Raw genomic sequence first — 26764 nt, 5'->3', positions numbered from 1 at the left:
GTACAGGAGCTGTTTCACTGCTGGACTTCAGAACTCCGGCTCTTCCTCCTCCTGTCTTCCCTCAAAGTCAGATTGCCTTGAGAGGGGTGTTCGCACCTCCCCGCAGAGGTTTGGGTCTGGGAGGCCTGTGCTGACACGTGACCCAGGCTCAGCACATCCACTTCCCCCACTTGTTTCCGGGCGGCACCCCCATCTTCAGCTGTGCCGGCTGCCTCAGGCCAGAGCCCCTCTGTTCACTCTGCCCAGAGAGTGAGGCCCAGGCTGGGGAGGCCAAGCAGGGCAGCCCTGCCCTTCCATGCTGGGATGGAAATCGCCACTTAAGGCCAGAAAACCAGGCCTCCCACGCCTGACCTTCCTGTGGCAGCCAGAGATCCTGGGGAGGGGGCGGGCCCCACTCCTGCCACCCTGTCTGGCTCCCTGCAGCTGGCCGAAGCCTGGGCTGTCTCCAGTCAGCTGAGAATGCACTTCTCATCCTGCTTCCCTGCCTGCTAGCTCCCCTGCTGTCAGCTTCTCCCGTATTCTTCATCCTTGGGAACCTGTGTGCTTTTCAACAGCCCCTCTGCTGTCTCTCCAGGGGGACCCAGGAAGAGGGAGGTGGCTGCCCCGCACCAGGACCTTCCGCCCTTCTGGCGCTGATCTGGAAGCAGGTGTCCTAGTCCACCCAGGTTGATATGCATGCTTTCTCACATCCCAGCCTCCGCAAGAGCATCCCAATCGTGGCCACCAGCCAGGCGGTAGTTGGGATGTAGTTTCGTGAAAACCTTCTAGTGACACCTTCTGGAAAGATCCAAAAAACGCCAGAAGCAGGAGTCTATTGCTCTGGAAGCTGTCTACTTCTGCTGCCGGCTTCCTCGCTCCTGTAGGCCCCTTGAGGATGGGGGCCCCGTGTGCCTTCGTACCCCACGCCCCCAAGCCAGTGCAGGCGCAGGGCATCCTTGGGAAGGTCTGCACTGCCTGGGCCGCTCCCAGGGAGAGTGGGGTGGACACGCTCACCCGCAGGCCCCGCTCTGTGGACCACTGAGGCCTGCAGATGTGTCAGGGTCATGGAGGCTGCGCCCACCCACAATCTCCCTGCCGAGGTCCTTGGGGAAGGAGGAGGCCACTCGGCAGCCCCAGGACCCTCCTGCAGGAGCCGGGCCGGACAGAGGCTGCCCCACCCACCTCTCTACGGAGGATACAGTGCACCATGACGATGACGAAACCCTCCAGCGAGTCGAAGACGGCGAAGAGGATCTGGAAGAGGGCGGAGCGGCGGTCGGTGACGGCGAGCACGGCCGACATCCAGGTCAGCGCCAGCAGCGGCAGCACCACGCAGGAGCTCCACAGGGAGGCCCTGGGGACGGAGGGCGTCAGCGCTGCCGCTCCCGCCCCTGCCCCCAGGGACACCCTGCCCTGAACCCTGCATCTCCAGGCCGCCTCGGTGGGGACCCAGCCCTAAGTCCCCATCTCTGTCTCTGGGGGCCTGGGCCAAGTAGCACTTCCTCTCTGGGGTGAGTCTCCCTAGGGGTCCACCACTGCCCAGGCTGTGTCTGCACCCTCTCTCCTCCCCAGGGCTCCCCCAATCCTGTCCCACGTTCTGCCCCTCCCCTCTCAAGCCCTTCCCCCGTCAACACTGAGGTCCCAGCACCCCCTCCCCAAGCCCAAGGTCTCTGAGGGGACCCAAGGACTCAGGAGGGAGGTCCTGAGAAGCTGGGCAAGGGGGAAGGGCTCTTTGGGGAAGATCCAGGTTCCTGACAGTCTAGGAGGTGACAGAGGAGGGGACACACGCTGGAGGGGGATGGGATGTCTGGTGTGGGGTGGGCCAAGGAGGATCCCCTGGTCCAGGACCCTCAGACAGCCCACAGGCCCCAGGCGAGGGGTCCAGGCCCTGAAGGGCAGAGCAAGATGGCCATGGTGGGGAGGGGAGGTGGAGCCCCGAACTCAGAGACCTGGAGAGAGAGAAGCTTAGAGGGAATGAGATAGAGGACAGACGGCCAAGGCCAGCAGGGGAGGAGCAGAGGAGAGACAGAGACAGACGGCAACAGACAGACCGACAGGTGCCTCCTCCTCTTCGCGGGCCAGCGCCGCCCATGCCTCTTGAGCCCCAGCAGCCACCTGCCTGTAGACCGGTCCTGCTGCCTCTGCCCCTCAGTGCCACCCCCTCTCCCATGAGGTCCTCCAGGAGCCTCACAGCAGCCCTCGCCCCTGCAGCCCAGCCTCGCTGGGAGCAGTGGCCTGGGCCCCTCCCCACATCCACCCACTCGGCTCCGTGCGTGTCCTCTGAGCCTGTGCTCTCCTCCTCACAGTGGGGACACCAAGCTGCTTCCCAGGGCTGTGGGACACAGACAGAAGCCAGCAGGACCCCAGCCGCGGTGAGTGCTCGGGAGGTGGCCCTGTGCCTGTCCACAGGGGGCCCCACAGCCTGCAGGACTGTCATCACCACCTGGAATGGGTGCTGGCGCCAGCTTCCCTCCTCCCCTCCTCCTACACAGGGGGAGCTGGGGCAGGAGGACTGAATAGGGATTCGGGGGCCCAGGTGTGGGGTCGGAATGCCAGGCAGGAGATGGCACACCAGGGCTGGCAGGAGAGACGCTGGAATGACCTGGAGTCTGCCAGGACAAGGGCCCCCAAAACCACACGCTCTGCTCCTCAGCCCTCTCCAGCGTGGCTTGGCCACCAATGCTGCTCCCACCCTTAGTGCGGGACACCTGTGCGGGGCCCAGCCCCCAAGGGATATCTGTGTGCTCATCTTTTGGGACCTCTCAGCAAGCACAGCCAGCCATGCCTGCCTCCTGGACCCTCCTCCTCCTCTCCTCCACCCGGCCCTCTACCCCAGGCCTCGGCCTGCTTTTCTTCAGTGATGCTGTCCGGCAGTGATCTGTCTGGCCCCAGCCTCAGGCGTGACCACATACCCATGGCTAGGACACGTGCAGGCCCAGAGCCCGGAGCAGCACCAGGACAGAGGGCCTGGTGCTGCACGGCCAGCGCCTCCCGGGTCTCAGGGTACAGTGGCCCTGGCCACGCACCCGCCCCTCCTGCTCTTGGGCATCGGATGGGCTCTAACAGCCTCATGGGACTCCCTCTTCCCTGTACAACTTTGGAGTCTGCTAGAGGCCCCCAACCTCCTTGGCCCTCCCCCTGGCCCTGGAGAGCCTGCCCCTGCTCCCCCTGCACACTCCGCCTGGGAATTTAGGCGTCCGGAGAGGCCTCCTTTGCCCATGACCGTGCTGCTCCCTCCAGGCTGCAGCAGCGGACAGGGCCCTGGCTGTCACTCACTGCTGTGTCCCTGCACCTGGCACAGAGCCTGTGACGAGGAGGCCCTCCATCAATATTCGCAGAGCCAAGGAAAGACTCACTGACACAGAGCAGGACCCCTCGGCTGGGGCCTCAGTCTTCCCATGGTGATAAGCTGGAGAATCTTCTCCCTTCCAAAGCTGGTATTCTTTGAGCAGGGACCCTGGACTCCTCTCCTCACCCAAGTCCTAAGGCAGGAGGTGCAGGGCCTCCCTCCCCATGGAGACTTCTTTGCCTGCTGTCAGTCACCCCTGCTGCTGCCCGTCAGGGGATACAGTGGTGCAGCTGGGTCTCCAGGCCTGACATTTACAGCCCGATCTGCTGCGGCTGGCAGGTGGCCTGGGGCCTGGGGCCTGGGGACCCGTAAATTACTCCCACACAGCAGCTCAGCCTCTGCGGCTGGGAAACATTTCTGCAGAGAGCGGTGGGAAGGAAGCAGAAAGGCCCGGGAGCCGCTGAACGGGAGGCCAGGAGTGCCCAGCTGCACCGCGCCTGCTCCCGTCTGGAGAGGCAGGTGCCCGGGGTGCGGGGAGAGGCTCTGGGTGACTTCAAAGGGAACATCCTTCTGGCCCCCACTTCTCTCTGACAGAATGAGATGGGATGGATCCCACAGCCCCCGCCGCATCCCTGGTGTTGAGACAAAGAAAGGGCAACACTAGCCCCAAAGAACCGGAAATTCCCGGGGCCTGGCAGGCCAGTGTGGACGCTGCCCAGCTCCAGGCTTGCTCCTCCCACCCAGGCTAGCCTCGCCCTGATTTGCATCTGCACAGCGCCAGGGCCCAGAGCTCTTCTCCCACAGCTCCTAAAACCCTGGGCCCCTAGTGCCTGGCTCAGGGAGCAAAGCAGGAGGGTACAGGGGTATGCGCCTGGGGGTACCGCCCTCACCTTGGGTTGAGGGAGGCAGGGCATGGACAAGATGACCCCTCAGGCTGGAAAGCCCAACTGGCCCCACCCACCTGAGCCCATAGCGCCCTGCCCTATGCACAGCCGCTAAGGCTGCCCAAGGTCAGCAGAGCAGCCCCTGACCCTGAACACTTCCTCCCCTGTTCCCTTGGCCCTGGCTGCCTCCTGCTCTCAGGCACACATGCGTACACAGACACACACATGCATTCACACACTCCCCTATAAACACACTTCCACATACACCACGCTCACATGTTCATACACACACACGCACACACTTGCACACACAGGCACATGCCCAATTATATACACACTCACACTTACACACACACTCTAACAAAATATCAGGTTGCACTCACACACAGATGCACACTCACATGTACACACACTGGGTTGCAGTCACATACATAGATGCACGCTCATATGTACACACACCGGGTTGCACTCACACAGATGCATGCTCACAGGTACACACACAGATGCACGCTCACATGTACGCACACATTGATGCACGCTCACATATACGCACACATACATGCACGCTCACACATGCACACAGATGCATGCTCACACATACACACAGTGGGTTGCACTCATACACATAGATGCAGGCTTGCACATATGCACACTAGGTTGCACTCACATAGGTGCACTCTCACATGTACACACACTGGGTTGCACTCATACACAGATGCACACTCACATGTACACACACCGGGTTGCACTCACACACATAGATGCATGCTCAAACGTACACACACCGGGTTGCACTTACACAGATGCACGCTCACAGACACACACAGATGCATGCTCACGTCTGCACAGATGCACGCTCACGTATGCACATCAGGTTGCACCCACACACACAGATGCATGCTCACACATACACACACCGGGTTGCACTCACATACATAGATGCATGCTCACACGTACACACACCGGGTTGCACTCACACAGATGCACGTTCACAGGTACACACACAGATGCACGCTCACACGTATGCACACAGATGCACACTCACACACGCACACATAGATGCATACTCACATGCACACCGAGTTGCACTCACATACATGCATGCTCACACATACACACACACACCAGGTTGCACTCACACAGATGCACGTTCACAGGTACACACAGATGCACGCTCACATGTATGCACACCAGGTTGCACCCACACACAGATGCACGCTCACATGTACACACACCGGGTTGCACTCACACAGATGCACGCTCACAGGTACACAGATGCCTCCTCACACATCCGCACACAGATGCACACTCACATGCACACTGGGTTGCACTCATACACACAGATGCACTCACACACAGATGAACGCTCACAAATACACCCACCAGGTTGCACTCACATAGATGCACGCTCACATGTACACACACCAGGTTGCACTCACACACATACATGCATGCTCACAGGTATGCACACAGATGCATGCTCACACGTACACACACCATGTTGCACTCACACACATAGATGCATGCTCACAGGTACACACACAGATGCACACTCAGGTACACACAGATGCACACTCAAACATGCATATATAGATGCATGCTCACACGTACGCACACTGGGTTGCACTCACATAGATGCACACTCACAGGTACACAGATGCATGCTCACACGTATGCACACATAGATGCATGCTCACGCACGCACACACATATGCTCACACATATGCACAGTGGGGTGCCCTCACACACACAGATGCACGCTTGCACACATCCAGGCACATTCTTACACATGTGCAGACACTTGCACACTTGTGGCATCAGAGGTGGCACTGGCGGCAGAGAACTCCACACTCAGTACACTTGAGAGCACACCCAAGGGGGTACTTGGGCGGTTGGCTACAAGCAAAATTAAAAGCCTGAAATGAAAGCAAGTACTCTCACATGGGCACACACACATTTGCACACACCTGGTCATGCTCTCTCACATGAATGCACACTCATATATGCACACTCATACACACACACCTGGTGATATGCATACACGCACACACCCAGTGGCATGCATGCACACTCACACATATGCACACACCTGGCCATGCTCTCACATGCATGCTCACATGCACTCACAAGGAGGGAGGCTTCCCATCAGGCAGGCCAGGGCCAGTCTCCTCGCCCCACCAGAGCTGCGGGGGTGTCATGGGTGCAGACCCCTGCCCAGGCATCAGCCGTCCTGGGCTCCATGCCAGCAGCACCGGGGTGGGGGTGGAGGTTCAACTCCAGAACCAACAAACCACAGCTTGCAGCCTGGCACACACTCGGGCCCCAGAGGGACGGGACTGACCACCACTCTTTCCCTACGGCAGCTCTGCCCACAGCTGCACTCCACCTGTGCCCAGGCACGGCTCCACACCCTGCACACGTGGTGCCTTGTGCTGCCAGGCCTAGAGCAGGCCTGTGGGGAGGACGGAAGCGGGAGCTGAGGGCAGTGGATGGGGGAGACGGGAGTGGCCTAGAAACCCAGAGTGGACGGCAGAAAAGGAAGAAATGAAAGATAAACATAAAACAAACAAAAGGTGACTCAGAGCGCAGAGCCCCAAGGGTGGGCCTAGGAGGGAGGTGGCAGCGGAGGCACTAACATGGCGTTACTGGTGGCGTCGGAGGTGGCATCGGCGGCAGAGAGGACTCCACACTCGGCACACTTGAGGGCGCGCCCGAGGGGGTGCGGGGGCGGCTGACTGCAAGTGAAATTAAAAGGCTGAAACGAAAGCAAGCGCTCTGCTCTCAGAATCCAGGCGGGAGGGGCGGGGCCAAAGTGCAAAACCAGCCACTCAGGAGTCCAGCCTGGGCCCCGACGGGGACGGTCCTGGGGGCTCTCAGCCACCTCACAAACTCAAGCCTGGGGCGCGGGCGCTGTGGTGGGCAGGGCTGAGGGCTGCACGTGGCGGGCGTGGGGGGAAGACAGCGCGGGGTCCCTGTGCTCAGCAGAGGGTGGGCCCTGCCTCCGTCTGCACAAAGCAGCAAAATTCCCAGACAGAGGCCACTGCGCCTTCCTCTCCCCTTCCCATGTGTCTGCGAGGGAGCTGACCTGGGCAGGGACCTCATGCAGATCCTCGTGGCATGTGTATGCCCACGCGTGTGTGCCCATGCATGTGGGTGTGCGTGCACACATAGACTGGTGTACTGGGCGCCCCTCCACCCCAACCTCCATCCCTGTCTACGTGGGCAGAGAAACCTACACGGCCACACGGGCGAGTCTGGGTGCACTCCTGGGCCGTGTGCACCTAACGCGGCTGGCCCCTGTTGCACACACAGGGCGAGGTGGGCAGAGTGCAGGCCGCCTGGGCTTGGCTCTAGTGTGTGCCCACCTGGGCTGGAAGCTCAGCTCCACCAGCCACTCACCCTCGCTAAACCTCCATTTCTCAGCTGTAAGATGGGAATATAACCATAGAATCTGCCACAACGGTTATTCTAAGAAGCAAACAAAACATGCGCCCTGGACGAGCACCCGAGATCACTGCCGTTTTTCTCATCAGGTAGCGGCAGGCAGTCTGCCATGCTCAGACCCGGGATGTGCAGCCCTGGGACTTCTTCTGAGTGTGATCACTGTCTCGGGAGCAGTGTGGGACAGGGTGTTCCAGGGACAGGTGGGACAAGGCCTTAGAGAAGCCTGTTCCAGCTTCCATTTCCCAGGCCAGGAGACAAAGCACTGGGACTCCCACCCAGAGTGAGACTCCAGGGCCACTGCAGGCACTCAGCATCAGAGGCCAGCTCGGCCGGTTCCTACCCAGGACCAGAATCCACAGGCACCCAAGGGGAAGGCTTCCTGAAGCGTTTGTTCACTGGGGACAGCAGGAGGAGCCAGGAAGAGAGAGACAGGAACAGAGAGAGAGACAGACAGACACCAAGCATCCAGGCAAGACTGGCACGGAGGGGAGGGGCCCACGCAGACATCAGCCAGGGCTGGATGACACAGAGCAGCAGGCAGAGGTGAGGGGCGGGAGGACAAAGAGGGGCTTGTCCGCTCTAGTCAGCTCCCCACGCCCCACAGCTTCCCCTCTGTGCCCAGGGCCCTGTCGCTGAAAGGTGGGTGCAGCCACACATCCCAAGCGCGTCTGTCCTGCTCCCGCGCCCTGTCCAGCTGCTGTGCTGAGAGCACTCCCCGGGCTTGGGTTCCCCGGAGGGAGGAGCATCAGCTCCACCTGTCCCCTGCACTGTCCTCCCCCCGATGAAGGTCCCACAAAGACAGGGAGTCCCTGCATGCACAGGTGACATCCTCCCCTTGGCCATGGAGCGAGCCTTGTGGTGGGGGAGTGGGGGGCCAGGGGGCCCTCAGCACCCAGCCTTGGGGGTGCCCTGCTGCCACCCTGCGAGCCGGGCAGAGGCGGGGTGTCCCTGCACAGTCAGTCTCACAGCTTCTGAGGACTTTATGGGGCCCACCCTGTCCAGGTCAGATGGAGAAACCGAGGCACCGTGAGAGGCAGGGGCTGGCTGAGCCTAACGGGCCTCTGTACTCGGTGCCTTGGTTTCCCACCCGCTCCAGGGTCCCTGGACCTGCAGTCTCAGATTGGGCATGGAGTGTTCTCCATCCCCCGGGAACCCGGGGCTGGGTGGGCTCTGGGTCTTGCACTCCTGGTGGGCAAGGAGCCGCGTGGCCCCGGTCCTACCCTGCCCGCTCCTTCAGCTTCTTGTCTGTGATGCCGTCTTTGGACACGAGCTTGTTGAACACCAGGATCCCAATGACCATGTTCACCTGCAGGGCAGAGAGGGGTGGGAGTGTGGGGGTGGGGGCTGCCGTAGGCTCAGGGGCTGACACTGGCTGGACCGACGCTGGCTACGCCAACCACGACCCCCTACCCCACCCAGGGTCACCTCCCGTGCCTCCATCACAGGAACCCCAGTGCCTGATGGGATGTCAGGTGACCTCCAGCCCAGCTGCCAACCGTGCAGGGCCCTCTCTGTGTGTCACCCGCACCATCGGCACCTCTGCTGCACTCCTTGCATCCCTTCCACAGGGACACTCCCCACCCACAGGGCCCGGAGGCCCTTGCCAGCCTGCAGCTGAGGCCTGTCTAAGGGACATCAATCCTGGCTCTCCCTGGGGTCACACTCCTCCTGGCTCTCTGCTCTGGGCAGGCCACCTCCTCTCTCTAGACTTCCTTCCTGATCTCCCTCTCCTATTCCCATCAGACTAACTGCCCACCCCATCAGGGCCCTGGCTGGGCGCCTGCACCCAGGGAGGCTCTTCTTGGGCTCCAATGTAAGTCTCCCATGCCCGCCACTGTCCAGGCTACCACTCAAGACAAGAGCTGCTCCCGGAGCACCCCCGGGAAGCCACTGGCCCTGAGCATCCTGGGGTCTCCCCCTGTCTCTTGGCCTCCTCTGCTGGGGGGAAGGAGGAGTCTCAGGCCATACTCTCTGCTCCCCAATTGCCAGAAGCTCCCTGAGGCCCTCCTCCTGCATCCCCACTCTGCAGAAAGATGCTGCCAGGACCCTGAGGGGCAAGGCCTGACTTCCTCAGGCCCAGGTTCCAGAAGCTGGAGGCTGGGAGACCCCAGGACTCCATGGACCCCTGACCAGGCATTTCACATCCTGAAGACCAGGGTGGTAGACCGTGTAGCCCTCCAGCTCAGGGCTCACGAGCACACAGCCGGCCTGCTTTCCACAACGGATGCAGAGTTCCCAGACACCCGCCTCACAGCCTTGGCAAGCCTGATGCGGGGTGGCCTCTTTCCTGGGCAGCCTAGTTTTCTGATGTGGCCGGAGCAGAGAAGAGAGGATGGGCACCGGTGACGAGCCACTGCCTGCAGCAGGCTCTGCCCAGCCTGCACCACGTGGCCCCAAGGACAGGAGGGGCTGCTGGGGCTCGGGTCCCACAGCTGCCAGGGTCAGCCTGCCTTCCTGACACATCCTGGGGAGGGGTGTACAGGGTGGGGCTCCTGTCTCTGTCCCCTTTCCCACAACCTCCATCCCCAGGTGCCTGGGGCACCGCCAGGCACCCCACGCCTCTCCCGCCTCCCGCCTGGAGGAAGGAATAAAGAAGGTAGGATTCCACAGCCAGCACTGTGGAGAGGGGTCTGGGGCTGCCCAAAGATGGTGCCCCACTGCCCCTCCAACCCCCACTAGGCTCCCCAACTGCCCCTACAGGGTTAGCTCCCCCTCACCCCTCATGCACGTTTCTCTGCTAGGCCCAGCCTGTGCCTGAGGCCCCACTAGAATGGGGTGTGGCCGTGCATGGCGGCAGGAATTACTGGAGGTGGATGGCCTCTCCTGGGGCGAGAGGGGAGGGGAGGTGAGGGTGGGTGTGAACCCTGGTGCTCTGCCAGAGTAGAGGGGTGGGGGCTGGCTGAGTGGGCTCAGAGCTGGACCCAGTAGAGGCCAGTGACCCCAGGCAGGTCCCTCAGGGTGCTGCAGCTCATCTGTGACCCCAGGACGGTGACCCTGCGTGCCACCTGCCACAGTCTTGCCTTTCTCCACACGAAGGTGGGAGGAGAGCGGGAAGGGAAGTCCAAGGACCCACACAGGGAAGGTCCTCACTAGGGCCCCCCGAAGGGGCAAGCAGCCCCGGTCACCAGCCTCACATCTGGCGCTCTGGGGCCAGACACCCACAACCCAGGTCCAGCCTGCAGCTCCTCGCTGCTTGCATCATCCGTCTGTCCCCAGCTTCCTCCCATGCCACTCACTCACCACACCCGCAGGGATCTCCTGGCAGGTACACAGCTGGCACCCAATAATCAGGCAAGCCGAGACTCACAGGTGTGAAGGGTCACTACTCTGGCCCAGCCCCTGCACCGCATGCCGAGGACAGGTCAGAGTGGGGCTGTGGGCACCCCCACCCCCGGTGATGAGGGCCATGAGGGCCATCCTGAAGGGACAGCAGGTGCACAGCCTGGGGCAGGAGAGAGCACCAAGGCCCAGGAGGCAGGTGGGGGGCCCAGGCGGGGTTGCGGGGAGTGGGGCCCGGGTGCGTCAGTACCAGCACAACGGCGGCGGCAGGTCCCACGAAGGCATAGAGCAGTCCCCCCTCCAGGGAAAGCCAGCAGCTGGGGAGGAGACAGGCCATCAGCACCGCCCATGTGCAGAGGGGTGTGCAGAGAGGTGCTGCCGGCCTCTCAGGAGTAGGGGAGGTAAGCTGGGAAGTGGCAGAAGAAAACTAGCACTTATTAAGCGCCTTTGGCATGCAGGGCATGTCACACCCACCCTTTAGCCTTAGAATCCTCAGGAAACCCCAGGCAGCCATTGTCACCCCCATTTTACAGATGGGGACAGTACCAGAGTGGGGGACCCACCTGCTTAGAGCCACACAGCAGGGGCACCAGGCTGGCAGGGCAAAGGTCACCTGACTGTCCCTCCTTCCCCAGATCTGGGCCCTTCCCGGCTCTTCTCTCGGGGTCTCTGGCAGACCCTCCTTCCTGACGTGATGCTTGAATGCTGGGGCTGGGACCCTGGCCCACAAGGCTCAGGCCCCGTGGCCTGAGCACCGGGTCCTATGCTCACACATCTGTCGTGCACCCTCCCCACCACCCACCCAGTCAGCAGCCCCACATTCTCCAGATCTCTGGACACCACCCGTGGTGCCCATGGAAATCTGAAACCCAATAAGGACTGTTCCCTCTACCCTGAGCAGCCTACCCCATGTCATCTGTCAAACAAACTCCTCTTCATCCTTCAGAACCCCACTTCAATGTCCCCATCCCCTCCTGATCCACCCCTGACTCCAGCAGGCCAGGTATTTGCTTCTCTCATCTCTGGGGACAGTGTTTGGATTTCCCTCTCAGCAGTCACCCCCTGGACCCTCAGCGATGTCTACTCCCTACTGCCACTCAGACAGGGCAGTGCTCCAAGGGGGTGCCACGTCCTGTCCCCAGGGACTCCACAGTGAGCCAGGCCTGCTGCGGCTCTCCCACTCAGCCAGCGTTAGTCACTTCCTCCTGCCTCTCGCTTCCCACTGCTCCCCTCCCTGCAGCCAGGCCCTCCCTCCAAGCCTCGGTTCCCCTTCCCCACCCCAGTTCTTCTGCCTATCCTGAGCCCCAGACCCTCTCTCCCTACCTTAGGAACCACATTGCCTCTAGGATGACCCAAGCTTCCTGGCTTGCCATTTAAGGCCCCAAGGACCTGGTCCAGCTGACCCTTCAGGGTCTCAGTGATGTCATCTGTGAAATAAGCCTCCGGCCCCTGCCCTGCCTGCCACAGGCCTGCTGTGGGGGGTGTGCCCACTGTGCCCAGAGCTCTTGTGTCTCAAACAGCCCTCCCTCTCACCAGCACTGTGCAGAGAGGGGATCCCCACCGAACAGATGGGGAAACTGAGGCTCAGAGTGGCTAATGGACCAACTGACAGAGGGGGAGGCCCTGATGGCCCGGTTTCTTTCAATACTGCTGCCCACTGCTCGCTGCCAGGGAGAAGCTGGCTGACCAATAGGGAGGGGATGCCCAAGGGGCTCAACCTCCAGCCCTTGGGGCCGCACCCTCCCTGAGCCTCTGTGAGATGGTCAGGGTCACACGGGGGGAGGACATGGCCAGCCCTCACCCTCCAGGGTGGCAGAAGTCTCTGGGGGGCCATGTGGCCATCCACCACACCCCCAATGCCCCGACTCACTAGTTCATGGTGCTGTACCCTTTGGCCTTGGTGAATCCCACAGAAATGGCCACAACCAGTGCAGGGAGCCCTGGAGAAGGAGCAGAGAAAGGGTGTTGGCCCCACCCAAGTCCCCAGCCAGCCTCCACCTCCTCCTAGCCCTGCCTTGAAGGGCGGGGGCCAGGCAGGCGCTTCTGAAGCCCCCAACAGAGGATGGGGCTGAGCAAGAGATGGGGCAGGAGGTGAACAAGGCAAGGGCCTGCGAGCTGGGTGCAGGGTGGTCCAATGAGCAGAAAACACACAGGGTGCCCAGCACATCTGACTCGCAGAGAAATCAGGAATCATCTTTTTATAAATGTACATCCCAAACAATGTACCAGACATACTTGTGCTAGAAACGTTTTCGTTATCTAGACATGAAAGGGAACTGGGTGTCCTGTGCTTTATCTGGTGACTCCATGGAGGAACGAGGGCCCAGAGGAGGAAGTCCACCCAAGCAGTAACTGAGGCCTCAGGGGTCCACAGGGGATGCGGAGAGGAGGGGCTGCCACGGCAGAACAAGCAGTGGGGGCCAGGAGGAAGGATATCTGTCCAGGAGGGTCAGGGAGGCAGCAGCTCACCCCAGCCCAGGCAGAGGAAGCGCTTGCGGATGAGGCGGTTCCGGAGGTGGCCCGTCACAGCCATGTAGGACTGCCAGGCCTCGGTGAGCACCCAGCAGAAGGAGGACAGGAAGAAGAAGTGCAGGAAGGCGGCCACCAGTGTGCACACCACCTGCGTGGGGCCGAGGGCGGGGCAGGCTGGGCAGGTGCTCCCTGGCCCCACACCTGCCCCCACTGAGTGCCTGCCTGCAGCTGGCAGCCCAGCACCCAGCACCCTCACTGGGACCCGACCAGGTCCCCAGGCAGAAGGCAATCCACAGATCACCTGGTCCCTGCCCTGAGATGGGTTGTTGACTGTCTAAGCCCCCTTGGGACAAACAGCTCCTCCCTCCCCATCTTCCTCAGCACCATTCATAGCCACACCAAATGCTAACCCAGGGGCCTTCTCAAAAGTCCAGGTGCCTGCCCATGCGTTCAGGAGGTAGTAAGCCCAAGGCCCAGGGAGGGCATATCACACCCCAAGGACACACAGCAAGTTGCAGGCAACCTCACCCACACCGCAGCCCTGAGCTTCTGCCACAGCACACGGCAGGCCCTGCGGCCAGGCCTTCTCTGTCTCACTGCGGTCCCGCTTACTTTATTTTCTCTCCTACCTTGTCAGTGTGGCCCCTTGAGGAAGCAGAGGCCCCCAGCCAAAGGCTGCGCCTGCCACATTTAGCGGGATGGGGCTGGAGACCACAGGGTAGGAACCAGGGATAGGGGTTCTGGGGAGGGCAGGCAGGGGCCCACCATGAGCTGCCAGCTTCAAGGCTGGCGAGGGTGGGGGTGAGAGGGTGGACCGTGGGAGCCTCTGTCACCACAGTGCCACTCGTCTTGAGCGCCACTCCCCAGCTCTGAGGCAGCTTCAGCTGAGGCCAAGTCCACTGCCCACAGGGGGATGGGCAGGGCTGCAGCAGGCTCATCCTGAAGGGCAAGTCCAGCAGAGATGCTGGGACACAAGCTGCCCTTCTTGGCTGGCTGACCAGCCCCTGACAGGCTCCTGCAGCCACAGCAGAGGGCGGGGAACTCCCTGTAGCTGGGGCAGCCTTCTCCTGCCCCCACACCCGCCTGCCTGAGTTTCCCAGGGATCCCATGGCCCAGGCCCCTCCTGGGGTCCATCCTCACCACCCGAGGATGCTGGGAGGTGCATGGCAGGATGCAGGGCTGCCTACCTTGTTACGGGTCTGGGTCTGCCCGATGAGGATGAGGGCATTGGAGGAGATGATGGACAGGCAGAAGTTGATGAGGATGACAGAACGCTCCGAGCGGATGTACCTGTGGAGAGTGTGGGGGCCAAAGGTCAGCACCCAACAGAACCCCATCTGCACAGGGGCTGTGGTCCTGTGGCACCAAGACCAGAGCCCCACCCCACTTCCTGAAGGCATTGTCACCAACAGCACCACCACCATCACCATCACCACCATCACGCAACCACTACCACCATCACCACCACCACTACATCACCACCATCACCATCACCATTATCACACAGTCATTACCACCATCACCATTACCACCATACCATCACCACCAGCACCATCATCACACAATCACTACCGCCACCACCACACCATCACCACCATCACCATCACCCTTATCACACAATCACTACCACCATCACCACCACCACTACATCACCATCATCATCATTATCACAATCATTACCATCACCATTACCAACACAACCATCACCACCATCACAATCACTACCACTACCACATCACACCATCACCACCATCATCACACAATCATTACCACTATCACCATTACCAACACAGCCATCACCACCATCAGCACCACTATCACCACCATCACAATCACTACCACCATCACCATCACATCACCACCACCACCATCACCATCATCACCATCACCACCATCACGCAACCACTACCACCATCACCACCACCACCATCACCACCATCATCACACAATCATTACCACTATCACCATTACCAACACAGCCATTACCAACATCAGCACCATCACCACCATCACAATCACTACCACCATCACCATCACATCACCACCACCATCACCATCATCACCATCACCACCAACACCATCACCACCATCACACCATCACCACCAACACCATCACCACCATCACACCATCACCACCATCACGCAACCACTACCACCATCACCACCACCACTACATCACCACCATCACCACCACCACAATCACCACCACTACCATCACTATCACCACAATCACCAGCACCAGCACCACCAACACCATCACAACCACCACTACCACCATCACCATCACTACCATCATCACCACCATCATCACAATAACCAGCACCACCAACACCATCACAACCACCACTATCACCATCACCATCACTACCATCATCACCACCACCATCGTCACAATCACCAGCACCAGCACCACCACCATCACCACCATCACTACCATCACCACCACCACAATCACCACCACTACCACCATCACTATCACCACAATCACCAGCAGCAGCACCACCCCCACCATCACCGTTACCACCACCATCACCACAAACACCACCACCAGGATCACTATCACCACCATCACCAGCAGCCCTTGGGGACTGAGGTCCACCCAGCTGGAGAGCAGAGGGCACAGGGCTGAGCCTCAGGAGCTCTGACATGACCCTGATGTGCCGCATAACCTTGAGCAGGTCACGTTCTCTCTCTGGGTCCCCACTTCCTCGTGGGGACCACAGAACAGTCCCTGCCGGCAGCTCACAGGGCACAGGGATGGCCAGGAGAGCTCACCAAGGGAGATGCTTTGAAAACTGTCGGCAGAAAACCTCCTCAGAACTCAGGACATCAGAGCTGAGTTCAGAGCCCCTAAACCCCATTCCCCAGATGTTTTGTGAAATCCAGGCCCTAGGGGAAGGCAGGTCCCGGGAAGAGAAAATGCCATGGTCCCCCTGGAGCCCAGTGGATGCTGTCCCCTCAGGCTGGACAGTGGAGGGCCCCTGCCACTACCCACAACCCAGTCACTGTCTCCAGGAAAGCTCGGCCACCCTCCCCCACTAGCCACATCGACCTCCCAATGCCCGACCTTGGGCAGCAGCCAGGCAGTCAGTTCCGATTATCGGCTGACATCGCTGCCTGCAGAGCCGGAGCCACATGTCCTCTGCACACGTTGGGAGTCCCCACTCGGCCCCATGGGCAGTGAGTGACCTTGAGTCGTTGCTCCCTGTTCCACACTTCTACTCAATGGGACAGGAGCAGATAGCGGGGACTGCCTGGAGGCGTGTCCACACACTCAACAGGCATGTTACTGCTCAAACACGAACTCTTCACATCTCCACACCTGCCCGGGTGGCCCCAAAAACCCACTGGCCACAATCGGAATGGACAGCAGACTGACAGCCCTGTGGACCTGGGGAAAGGGGGTTTGGAGTGAAGAGTGAGCAGGGGCTTTGGGCCCTAAGGCCTGACTGGGGGTCTGTGGACGGCTGTGGCCTGGTCTGCAGGCCTGAGAGTAGACAAGGAAGTCAGGAAGTGCAGGCAGAGGGGGCACGCACAGCTGGGGCGGGAACTCAGGCTGGCATTGCCAGGGAACACATTCAGGGGAGGGATGGCAGGAACCGGGCCCCACCCCCTGCGTTTGTGCAGCATGGACACAGCGTGAGTGTCTGGGGTGGCCTCAGGAACCTGTGGCGGCCTCGGAGGGGCCACAGCAGGGCTGCGTCCGTGGCAAAGGCAGAGGTGACTGGGAAGGTGAGGACAGAGGGAGGGAGGGGCACCCACGACCCCTCCTGTGACCTTGAGCGGAAGAGGCGTGGGATGCAGGAGCCATGGCCGCCGGTGCCCAGCACCTGGGCGGCACCCACCTCCACACGGACACGTAGATGATGACCAGCATGAGCAGGGTGAGAGAGGACACGCCACAGCCCACGATGAGCGTCACGGATGGCAGAGTCACCTTCTCCATGTTCTGCGGGGACCGGGAAGAGACCGCGGGGCGTGAGGTACCCCACACGCCCACTCGGCAGACCCGAAGACTGAGGCCCGAGAGCCCGCAGCCCTGGGTCACACCCCCAGTGTCTGGCCCAGCCCTTCGTCACCTCCCTGCTCGCCCCCTGCAGAGGAGGGGTTTCCTCTACCAGCCCAGGCCCTCCAGAACTCCCTTTCGGGGCTGTGCTCTGTGAGGATGGACCCTTTGCCCATGCCCCACAGTCATATGCCAAGCCTGACGCCAGGTAAGTCTTTGCCGCCATCACGTCTCGGACCCCCATCAATTCCAGGCAGGCGCCAGCCCCGCAATGCAGATGCGGCCAGGGAGGTGCCAGGTCCAGGCCCACCCACACGCACAGTCCTCTCCGGCCCAGGCTTTGAGAAACCCGGGGGGAGCAGCCGCTTTGACTCCGGCCCACCCCCATCCGAGATGCCATCCAGCCGGGCCCTGACACCCCACACCCACCTGTCCCTCCACAGCCCCGATACAACCCAACCAGCTTCCTTGCACCAAAGCCCTCCCCCTCCCACCCCTCCCTCTCTGTTCTGCAGGTGACTGTGTCACCTCCACAGCCCCTCAGTCCCCTGCAGCCTCTAGGCCTAGCTGCCAGCCCTAGCCCCAGGCATCCCCACCTCTAGCCCTGCCCCCCGTGACTTCCTCTCCAGCCACAGCGGCATGGGGGAGGTTACCAGCGCACTGGAGGGCACCTCTGCCCTGCTCAGAGGCAGGAGTGTGGGAGCTGGGGTGTCATCCGGGTGCCGGGGTGACCCGAATAAAGTGGGCCCTTCCTCCTCACCACCTGGGGGGTAGTTTAGGTGACTGCCCCTTCCTAGGGAGGGCCCCCACTCCTCCCTGACTCTCCTGCCCTGGGCGTCGTCCAAATGCCCCATCCGGCTCTGCAAAGGCCACTGGGCTGACCCTGGCCCTGCCCCTGGCCAGCCTCCCTTTCCTGACAAGAACGCCCCGAGCCCCCGAGGCCCCCTGGTTCCCCTCAGGGCTCTTCCCCAGCGGTGTCCCCAGAAGACGCTTCCCCACTTCACATGACTGTGCCTCTGGCCACTGCACTCAGCTCATTCCATCCTCAAAAGGGCCTGGGCCTGCGACAGACCCCGCCATTCCCGACCCCGTGGCCCTGCACAGCCCCAGCACGCCAGGCCTGAGGACAGACAGGGAAGTCAGGTGGATGAAGGGTGTGCACAGCTGTGGAGGGGACTCAGGCTGACATCGCTTCTGTATGGATGAGTTCACCCACAGCAACTTCCCAACCCATCACCCGAGTCGTAAGCCAGGCTGAACCGCCATGCCTGGGGCGTGCCGGCACACGGCAGGTGGGTGTACGCCTCGGGGGCGTGAACAAAGGCCCCCTGTGTACAGAGCTTCCAGACGACTGGAGAATTCAGGAGAAAGGGGGTGCAGTCCATTTCCGGGCCCTTGGAAGGAGGCAGAGGTGGTCGGCCGGGCAGGAAGGCGAGGCCTGGGGAGAAGAGGTGCTTCGGGTACCCCCCACCCTGAAGCTGACGCCTTCCTGGCCCCCGCCCCAAGTCTGCTGACCCTGGCATGTTGCACTGTCTCCTAAAGCCCTGGGTAGCCCTTCTTGCCCCCCAAGATGCTCGACATCCCGAGTCAGCCCGGCTGCCCTGCGGCCCCACTCATCCCAGCCTGGGCGCCCCCTTTCCCCGCAGTCTCCACGCTGCCCTGTGCCCTCCATCACGAACATACTGCTCCTGCAGCCTGGACTACCCTTCCCTGCACTGCCTCCTCCAGGCAGCCTTCCCTGCCTCCCAGGCCCTGCTGGTGTCCCCCTGATCCAGTTCAAAGCCCCTGCTAGATGTGGCTGCTATCCCCACAGCCGAGTGTCCTCCATGTCCCCGATCCCCCGAGGGCCCCGCCCAGCAGGGATGCTCAGTCAACATCATGAACCAGATGAATGAAGGTGGGGAAGGCAGAATCCAGAAAAATGGAGGAACCTGTCCAAGGTCACCAGGCGGCACAGCAGAGGGTCCGGCTCAAACACAAACCTAGGTTTCCAGACTCAGAGCAGGGCCCCAGGGATCGGGGGTTCAGCATCCTTGCCAGGATTCCTGGCTCAGCCTAGCTCGCCTCTGCCCTGGACGGGTAACCTCAGGGTCCCACCTATCCCAGCCTTGTTCTTTGCGGGCTGCCTCGCTGCCACCTCCGTAGGCCAACCCCCGTCCTCCTGCCCTAATGGGCACGCCTGCCTCAGCTCCCAGCAGTCTGCACCTCGGCCTCCATGAAGCCAGCCACCTGCTGGTCTGTGAGACCGAGGGCTGCGGCAGCCTTACCTGAATCAGAGTGTGACAGTGGAGCCCTGGGGAGTGCGGTTCGAAGCCCCTGCCCGGGGAGGGCCTTGCCCATCGAGGATTCCTCATCCCCCACACCCCCTTGCTCCTCCCACCCCCAGCTCCTCCGAACTCCACTCCAGGCCAAAACGAGGCCTAAGGTCGCCCACTTGGGGCTCTGTCCTCGGGGTGGTGCAGGCCACACGCCTGATGTGCACAGACACACGCACCTGGGACCCACACACACACCTGGGGCCCGCACACATGTGCACACACAGATACACATCTGGGACTCACACACGCACGCACCCGGGACCCGCACACAGATGCACACACCTGGGGCCCGCACACACACACACATCTAGGACCCACACACAGATGCACGCACCTGGGGCCCACACACACGCGCACACACACACACAAACACACCCCTGGGGACCGCACACACGCACGCACCTGGGGCCCGCACACACGCACCCACACACACACACACACACCTGGGACCCGCACACACAAACGCACCTGGGGCCTGCACACATATGCACCCGGGGCCCGCACACATGCACACACACACACACCTGGGACCCGCACACACGCACGCACCTGGGACCCGCACACAGATGCATGCACTTGGGGCCCGCACACACACACGCGCACACACACACACACACACACCTGGGACCCGCACACACGCACGCAACTGGGACCCGCACACATGCACGCACCTGGGGCCCACACACACGCACACACACAACTCCTGGGGCCCGCACACGCACACACACAACCCCTGGGGCCTGCACAGATGCACCCACCTGGGGCCCACACACACGCACGCACACACACACAACCTGGGACCCGCACACATGCACACACACAACCCCTGGGGCCCGCACAGACGCACACACCTGGGGCCCGCACACATGCACACACCTGGGGCCCGCACACACACACACCTGGGGCCCAAACACATGCACACACCTGGGGCCTGCACACACACACACCTGGGGCCCACACACACACACACCTGGGACCCACACACACGCCCACACACAACCCCTGGGGCCCGCACACATGCACACACCTGGGGCCCGCACACACGCACACACACAACTCCTGGGGCCCGCACAGATGCACACACCTGGGGCCCGCACACGCACACACACAACCCCTGGGGCCTGCACACACGCACACAACTGGGGCCCGCACAGACACACGACTGACACCCCCCACACCTGGCACTCGCCTCCAGGGCCAAGCTGTGCTGCCCAAGCGTACCAGGTGCCACGGCTCCAGCTGTGCCTCCCCGGAACAAGAGTCGCCTTCTCTTCGTGTGCAGAAGCACTGCCAACCCACTAGGCTTTCAAACACCACTGCCTCCAGACAGGCCCCTGGAACTACCCCAGGTAGCGTTGCTCACCTCGGTTGTCCAAACTACGCTCTGGGAGGGCACGGTGGGAACAGGGATGCCGTGCCCGGCAGGAAACCCTGCTCCGCACCACTCCTGCATGCCACAGCCTGGAGCTCAGGCCTCACACCGGTGGTCCTCCGGGATTGAAGTCCCATCACCTGGTACTTCTCCCACCAAAACTCACCTGCCAGCTCTCCCACCAGCCCCCCGATCCCTCCCAGCCTGGCTCATCAGTCACTGATAACTGTACCAGTGCAGAGCTGAGGCCCAGGGCTAGGAGACCAGCTGGACAGGGACAGGTGGGAGACAGGGTGACCCCAGTAAATGTTTCCAAGACACTGGGCTGGCCTGAGGCCGGCCGGCCACAAAGGTCACAGGCGGCCGAGTAAGTGTGTTGCGCCTGCTCTGAGGCTGGCTCCGGCCCAGGCCTCTGTAGCCATCTGCTTCCGCCTGCCCTCGTTAGGCCTGGCAGCCGCAAGCCCGCCAGCTCTCCCACTGGTCCACCTGATCCCTCTCCTCCCTGCCTGGCTCATCAGTCACTCCCGACGGCCCTTGCTCAGCAGGTTCCAGGTGACGGAGAAGGGATGGGCGGTGGCCTGGGCAGGCCCAGGGGTCTGAGAACTGCAGGCCTCACCAGGAGTGGTAGACGAAGCCTGGCCTCAACTCACGCCGAGGTGAGGCAGAGCCAGGCTGGGCCACTGCCGGGGACTGGCCCAAGCCAGGCACAGCACAGCCCAGGCCCTCACACATGTCAGGCCCCCTGCCCTGCACGCCTTCCCTGACCTTCAGGCGCCTGGGTCTCCTCTCAGCACAGGAGTCACCACTTCACAGAGGCCCTCCCTGCATACTCGGTCTGAACCAGCCGGCCCCCTCCCACCGATGGCTTCTCCTGGCTGGTGACGGAGTGTCTGCCGGTTTCCACCCCATGAACTCCCACTCCCAATCGTCTCCTGAACCCTATATCCACCCTATGCCCCCTAAGCACTCATTTCTACCCACAGTCCCACCTTCGTCCTGCCACTGCCCCAACATCATCTATGGCTCCCAAATGCCCACAAAACTAATTCCTGTCTCTAGCCATAGACTAAGCCCTGAATCCCATCATACACTAAGCCCTGAACCCCATCATACACTGACCCCTGACCCAGATCATACCCTGAGCCCCAATTCCCATCACACCCTGGCCTGTGAATCCAGCCACACACTAAACCCTGACCCACGTATATTCTGAGCCTTGATCTCAGTCATACTCTAAGCCCTGATCTTGGTCACATCCTGAGCCCTGAGCCCAGTCACACCCTGAGCCTTGATCCCAGTCAGGCTGTGAGTCTTGATCTTGGGCACACAATGGGCCCTGATTCTGGTCACGTGCTGGACCCTGACCATGATCACACCCTGAACCTGACCCTGCTCATACACTGAGCCCTGAACCTGGTTGCAAATGAACTGTGACCCTGGTCACAACCTTCCAATACAGTCTGAGGCACATCACAGAACTAATGCCAACAACTGTCCTTTTCAGACTGTTTACTACATGCCAGACTATGTCAAGTGCCATAAATATATCACCTAGTTCAGTCCCCACCACTGAGACAGGTGGCATCATCTGCCTCACAGGTGTGACTCAGAGCGGTTACTCAACCTTCCGGCCGTCGTAGGCCTGCAGTGGCAGAGCCAGCATCTGCGTAGCCGCATCTGCACCGACACCCTGGCTCCAGGCCAGCTCTAGAGGAGGACTCGTGGGTCTCACCTCCCCTCGCTCTACCACCCTGCCCAGATCTCATCCCACCCTGCCTCCCGGGGTGCCCACGTACCCGCCTCTACCACCATCTCAGGCCCCTGTCCTGGTCAGCAGCCCCTGCAGGCCACTCTGAACCCCTGATGCCATAGCCTCTGCCCACTCAGACCAGAGTCCCCACACCCAACATGTCCATCCAACCCCAGCCAGGCCAAGCTGGGCAGCACCCCTCTCTCTCCCTGCCCAACCAGGCTCACTTCTGGCCGCTTCCCCACCTGCCAGCTGGGCTCACTCTCCTCACTCCTGCTGGGACCCCTGGGTACCCAGGCCTGACTGTTCTGCTCTTACCTCCCAGCCTCCCACCAGTCCATTCTGTACCCGGCTCCTCACGCCACTGGAGGAAGCTCAGGCTCCTCCCAGCCCCCCAGGCCTTGCTGGCCACCAGTCTCTCTGCCTCTCCTGCCTGCTGAGCCCACGCCTGTGCCCACTTCCCCGTAGCTTCATGCCTTCCTCACCCTGCAATGGCTGCTACTCACCCCACAATGCTTGTCTGGTAAACTCCTGCACACCCCTCAGGACCCCACTCCAAGCCTCAGCCCCGTGCACTTCCCACACCACACTCAGAAGGGGAGGAGGCTGTGGCCATGCACCCAGGGCCCACCCGCAGCCTTCCTCCTTTCCGCCCGGGCGGCTGCGAACCACTGTGTGATCACATCTGCCTCCCCCCTCAGCCCTGGCTCCCCAGCCCACAGCCCGCAGAGGGGTCGGCACGGTGGACAAAGGAACATGGCAGGGGCAGGCTGCACCCAGATAACAGTCTCCCTTTCACTCTCGGCCTCTCCCTGCCCAGCATCAAGGGGGCCAGGCCTTGCCGAGGAGGGAGGGGTGGTGTGGAAAGGAGAGGAGGACCCCAAGGGGCTCTGGTGCCATGGGACACCTGCTAGAGGCTGTAACCACCCTGGCTTCTTCCTGGCACTCTGACTCTCAGCTCACACCCCTGCTGGTGCCCAGAGCCCAAACTGAGCCGCACATGGTCTGCCCTTGTGGCAGAGCTAACCACCCTCCCATCTCACAGATGAGGACACTGAGGCTCCCAGGGTCCAGGCAGCCTGCCCTCGGTCCCGTGGCTCTGAGGACACTGCCAGCCCCTGTGCTCCAGCCTCAAATGTCCTGTCTGGGATGGGGGACAGGGCACCCAACATGCCCGCTGGCATCCCGCCCTGTGAACACCAGCATGGGTGGGCTGGGCTAACACTAGAAGCGCCCCCCGACAGCAGCCAAACAAGGCCCAGGACTGTGTATCCGGCTGCCTCCACCCCCGCCCCCTGCCGCTGTCCCACAGAGCGGCCGCTTCCTCCCCCTCGTGCACTGGGGCACATAGGGGGGCTCCTCCTGGAAAGGCCCCTTGGCATCAAGCCCCCTGCTGCTGGAATTTCAGGGGCACCCTCTTCGGCCCATGTACCTGCCCCTCTCTGAACAAGTTCCCTAAACCAGGTCCACTCTGGAGCTCAGCCTGGTGACTGGGATGCCACTGCCTGGGGACTGTCCCGTTCCTGGGACTCTCTCCGAGTCATCTGTTTCCCTCCTCACAGCCAGTCCTGGGTAGTCCAGGTCCCCTCCCTTTTACAGGTGAGGAAACTGAGGCTCAGAGGGACTTAAGGCAGAGCCAGTCTAGGGTCACAGTTCGTCACAGACAAGCCTATGTTTCCAGACTCCAACACTGACCTGCTGCAGGCCTGACACTGGGCTGGGAGAAGGGGCAGACGGGGCAGACACCACAGCAGGTTCTCTCCTGCCCAGGTCCTCCTCGAACACCCACAGGAAGAGCAGCACCTGGAGACCGGAGGCTGGGCCCTGCCTTGCCTGGTCCAGCCTCGAAGGGGCCCAGAAAGGCCACCCAGTGAAAGCCATAATGTCTATGGCCTCCTACACAGAAGGCCACCTCTTCCAGGGAGCCTCCGGGATGGCCCTTCAGACTGCTGCCTGCCAGGCTCTGTCTGCAGAACCAGCAGCATCAACAGTCTCGCCTGAGGGGACAGCCCAAGCAGGGGTGCACTAGGGTCAGGGACACAGACCCCTGTCCATCCCAGACTCACCCAAGACCTTGAGCCCCTCTCTCTGGGCCTCAGTTTCCCTGCCTGTCAACAGAGGATTTTACTGGCAATGGCCTGGAGGGTCCCATCTGGCTCTGGCACTGTGGGAGACCCCAGCTGCCAACATCACCTGCCCCTCACTTTCCAGAGAACACAGCCAGGAGGCTGGAGTATCCGAGAGGCTGGGCGCTACCTTCTACATCGAACCCAGGGTTCCCCAAGGGCCAGCAACGCCACCTCCAACACCCAGGAAGGACAGGTCCCCTCCAAGTGCATCCTCCACCCCTGCTGCCCCCCAGGCTTCCACACGAGGTCTGGGCGGAGGTTACTTGGTTAGCACACGCCCAAGGCCCTTTCCTGCTCTGTGGGCTGTCGTGGGCCTCGGCCTGGGCCCCAGTAGAGGGCTGTGGCCCACCTCAGGCCAGGGGGTGCAGCTTGGCCGGCCCAAAGCAAGAGAGCCCACCCGCCCCAGGGAGCTGTGCCCAGCACCCAGGGCCCCTGCCAGCGGCTGGCCCCAGATGCCGTCTCCATAGAAACCGGCAGCCCCCACAGGAACAAAAAGGAAGCCCCGAGGTGCTGAGGCCTGGAGGGCGGTGGATCTGGGCCAGGGCCCCTGCCTGGGGCCACCGCCACCTCCACGGACGAGGCTCTACTTGGGATGGGTGGAAGGGCTCCGCCAAGGCGGCAACTCCTCCTCCTCCCTCTCCCTGGCAGGCGGGGAGGACCAAGGGAAAGGGTAGCCCCTCCACAGGCGACGCCTCCCAGCCCCCGGCTCAGGACCCAGCCTCTCCCCAGGCCCAGGCTCCCTCGGAGATCCCGGGCCTCCAAGGCCAGGGGAGATGGGACCCACCCATCAGCCACTTTCCGGGGGTCCCGGCTTCTCCCAGGCCCGTCCCCAACTCCACACTGCCACCCGCTCGGCGCCCACCCACCCTCTCCAGAGGCGCATGGACCCCGCCGGCCGGGCCAGGCCACGGCGGCTGCGGGGCGCAGCGACCCCTCCGGGACAGGACGGGTGCAGGCCCTCCCCACCCGCAGGCCCGCCGGCAGCCCCCGCCCGCGCCCCTGCCCGGCGCCCCTCCCGCCGGCCCGGCCGGGGTCTCACCGCGTCGGCGCTGAGCTGGGCTAAGATGGCGAAGGTGGAGAGCCGGTCACAGAGGCAGCGCGTCCGGAGGGCGTCGAGGGGCACCGTGCGGCAGCCGCGCCACGACCAGGGCCCGAGCTGCGGGGGGGCGGAGGAGGAGGGTCTGGGGGCGGGCGGGACACGGGAGGGAGACAGGCGGAGCGTCAGCGGCGGCGGGGACGCGGGCGCCCCGGCCCCCGAGCGGCGGCTCCGCGCCCCGGCCCCGGCCCCGGCCCCGGCCCGCCGCCCGCACCTGCGCCCGCAGCCGCGCGCCCGCCCGCCCGCCGCCGCCAGGCCCCGCGGCCCGGGCGCCCATGCCGCGCTCTGCGCCCGCCGCCGCCGCCGCCGAGAGCCGCGGAGCGCAGCCCGAGGGAGCGCCGGGCGGGGGAGCCGAGCGAGCGGGGGCGGGGCGGGGGGCGAGAGCTGGCCCGGGGCCCGGCAGTCGCCCGCCCCGCGCCCCCGCCGCCCCCAGCTCCTCCGGGGCCCGCGCCCCCGGCCCGCGCGGGAGGGAGGGGGAGGCCCGGAGGGGCGCGTGGGCGCACGTGGAGCGGGGAGGGTGCGAGCCGGGTGTGGCCTGGGGCCGCGGGGCGGGTTCGGAGTGCGGCGAGGGGCCGCTCCGGAGCTCTCCGGCCCCGCGGCCCAGGGCGCCGGCTGGAGCTGACGACCTTGGGACCGCTCCATCCCCCACATCCACCACCCCCGGGCCTCATCACCCCTGGTGCCTGCGGCTCATCTCCTGGGACAGACACAGCCTTCCCCGCGGGGAGGCTTGCCGCTGGAAACTT

General features: G+C 62.6%; 2 protein-coding genes across 8 annotated transcripts in view; both read right to left on the bottom strand.

Annotated features, from left to right (window-relative positions):
* Positions 1–26764, bottom strand: part of ADGRB1 (adhesion G protein-coupled receptor B1) — a 98219-nt gene that overhangs the window by 10976 nt on the left and 60479 nt on the right. For 6 of the 7 annotated variants that reach the window (XM_055287433.2, XM_055287441.2, XM_055287434.2 and 3 more), the window contains exons 18-25: positions 25962–26103; positions 17193–17296; positions 14535–14637; positions 13345–13495; positions 12746–12815; positions 11126–11192; positions 8817–8902; positions 1162–1333 (exon numbers count right to left, since the gene is read on the bottom strand). In XM_055287433.2, coding sequence (XP_055143408.1) covers positions 1162–1333; positions 8817–8902; positions 11126–11192; positions 12746–12815; positions 13345–13495; positions 14535–14637; positions 17193–17296; positions 25962–26103 — 895 coding nt within the window. Of the gene's footprint in view, positions 1–1161; positions 1334–8816; positions 8903–11125; positions 11193–12745; positions 12816–13344; positions 13496–14534; positions 14638–17192; positions 17297–25961; positions 26104–26232; positions 26380–26764 lie in introns of those variants that run through there. The other variant, XM_055287442.2, reaches the window with a different exon arrangement.
* Positions 17873–24017, bottom strand: LOC134737264 (uncharacterized). Its single transcript, XM_063643628.1, has 3 exons — positions 20699–24017; positions 20074–20595; positions 17873–19953 (listed from the first exon to the last, which is right to left on the bottom strand). The coding sequence occupies exons 2-3, from the start codon at positions 20585–20587 to the stop codon at positions 19538–19540; spliced, it is 930 nt and encodes a 309-aa protein (XP_063499698.1). The 5' UTR covers positions 20588–20595; positions 20699–24017; the 3' UTR covers positions 17873–19537.

The sequence above is a fragment of the Symphalangus syndactylus genome, chromosome 7 (genome assembly GCF_028878055.3).
Source record: "Symphalangus syndactylus isolate Jambi chromosome 7, NHGRI_mSymSyn1-v2.1_pri, whole genome shotgun sequence".
NCBI lineage: Eukaryota > Metazoa > Chordata > Mammalia > Primates > Hylobatidae > Symphalangus > Symphalangus syndactylus.
Note: the sequence above shows the minus strand (reverse complement) of the source record. Positions and strands in the feature narration are given on the sequence as shown.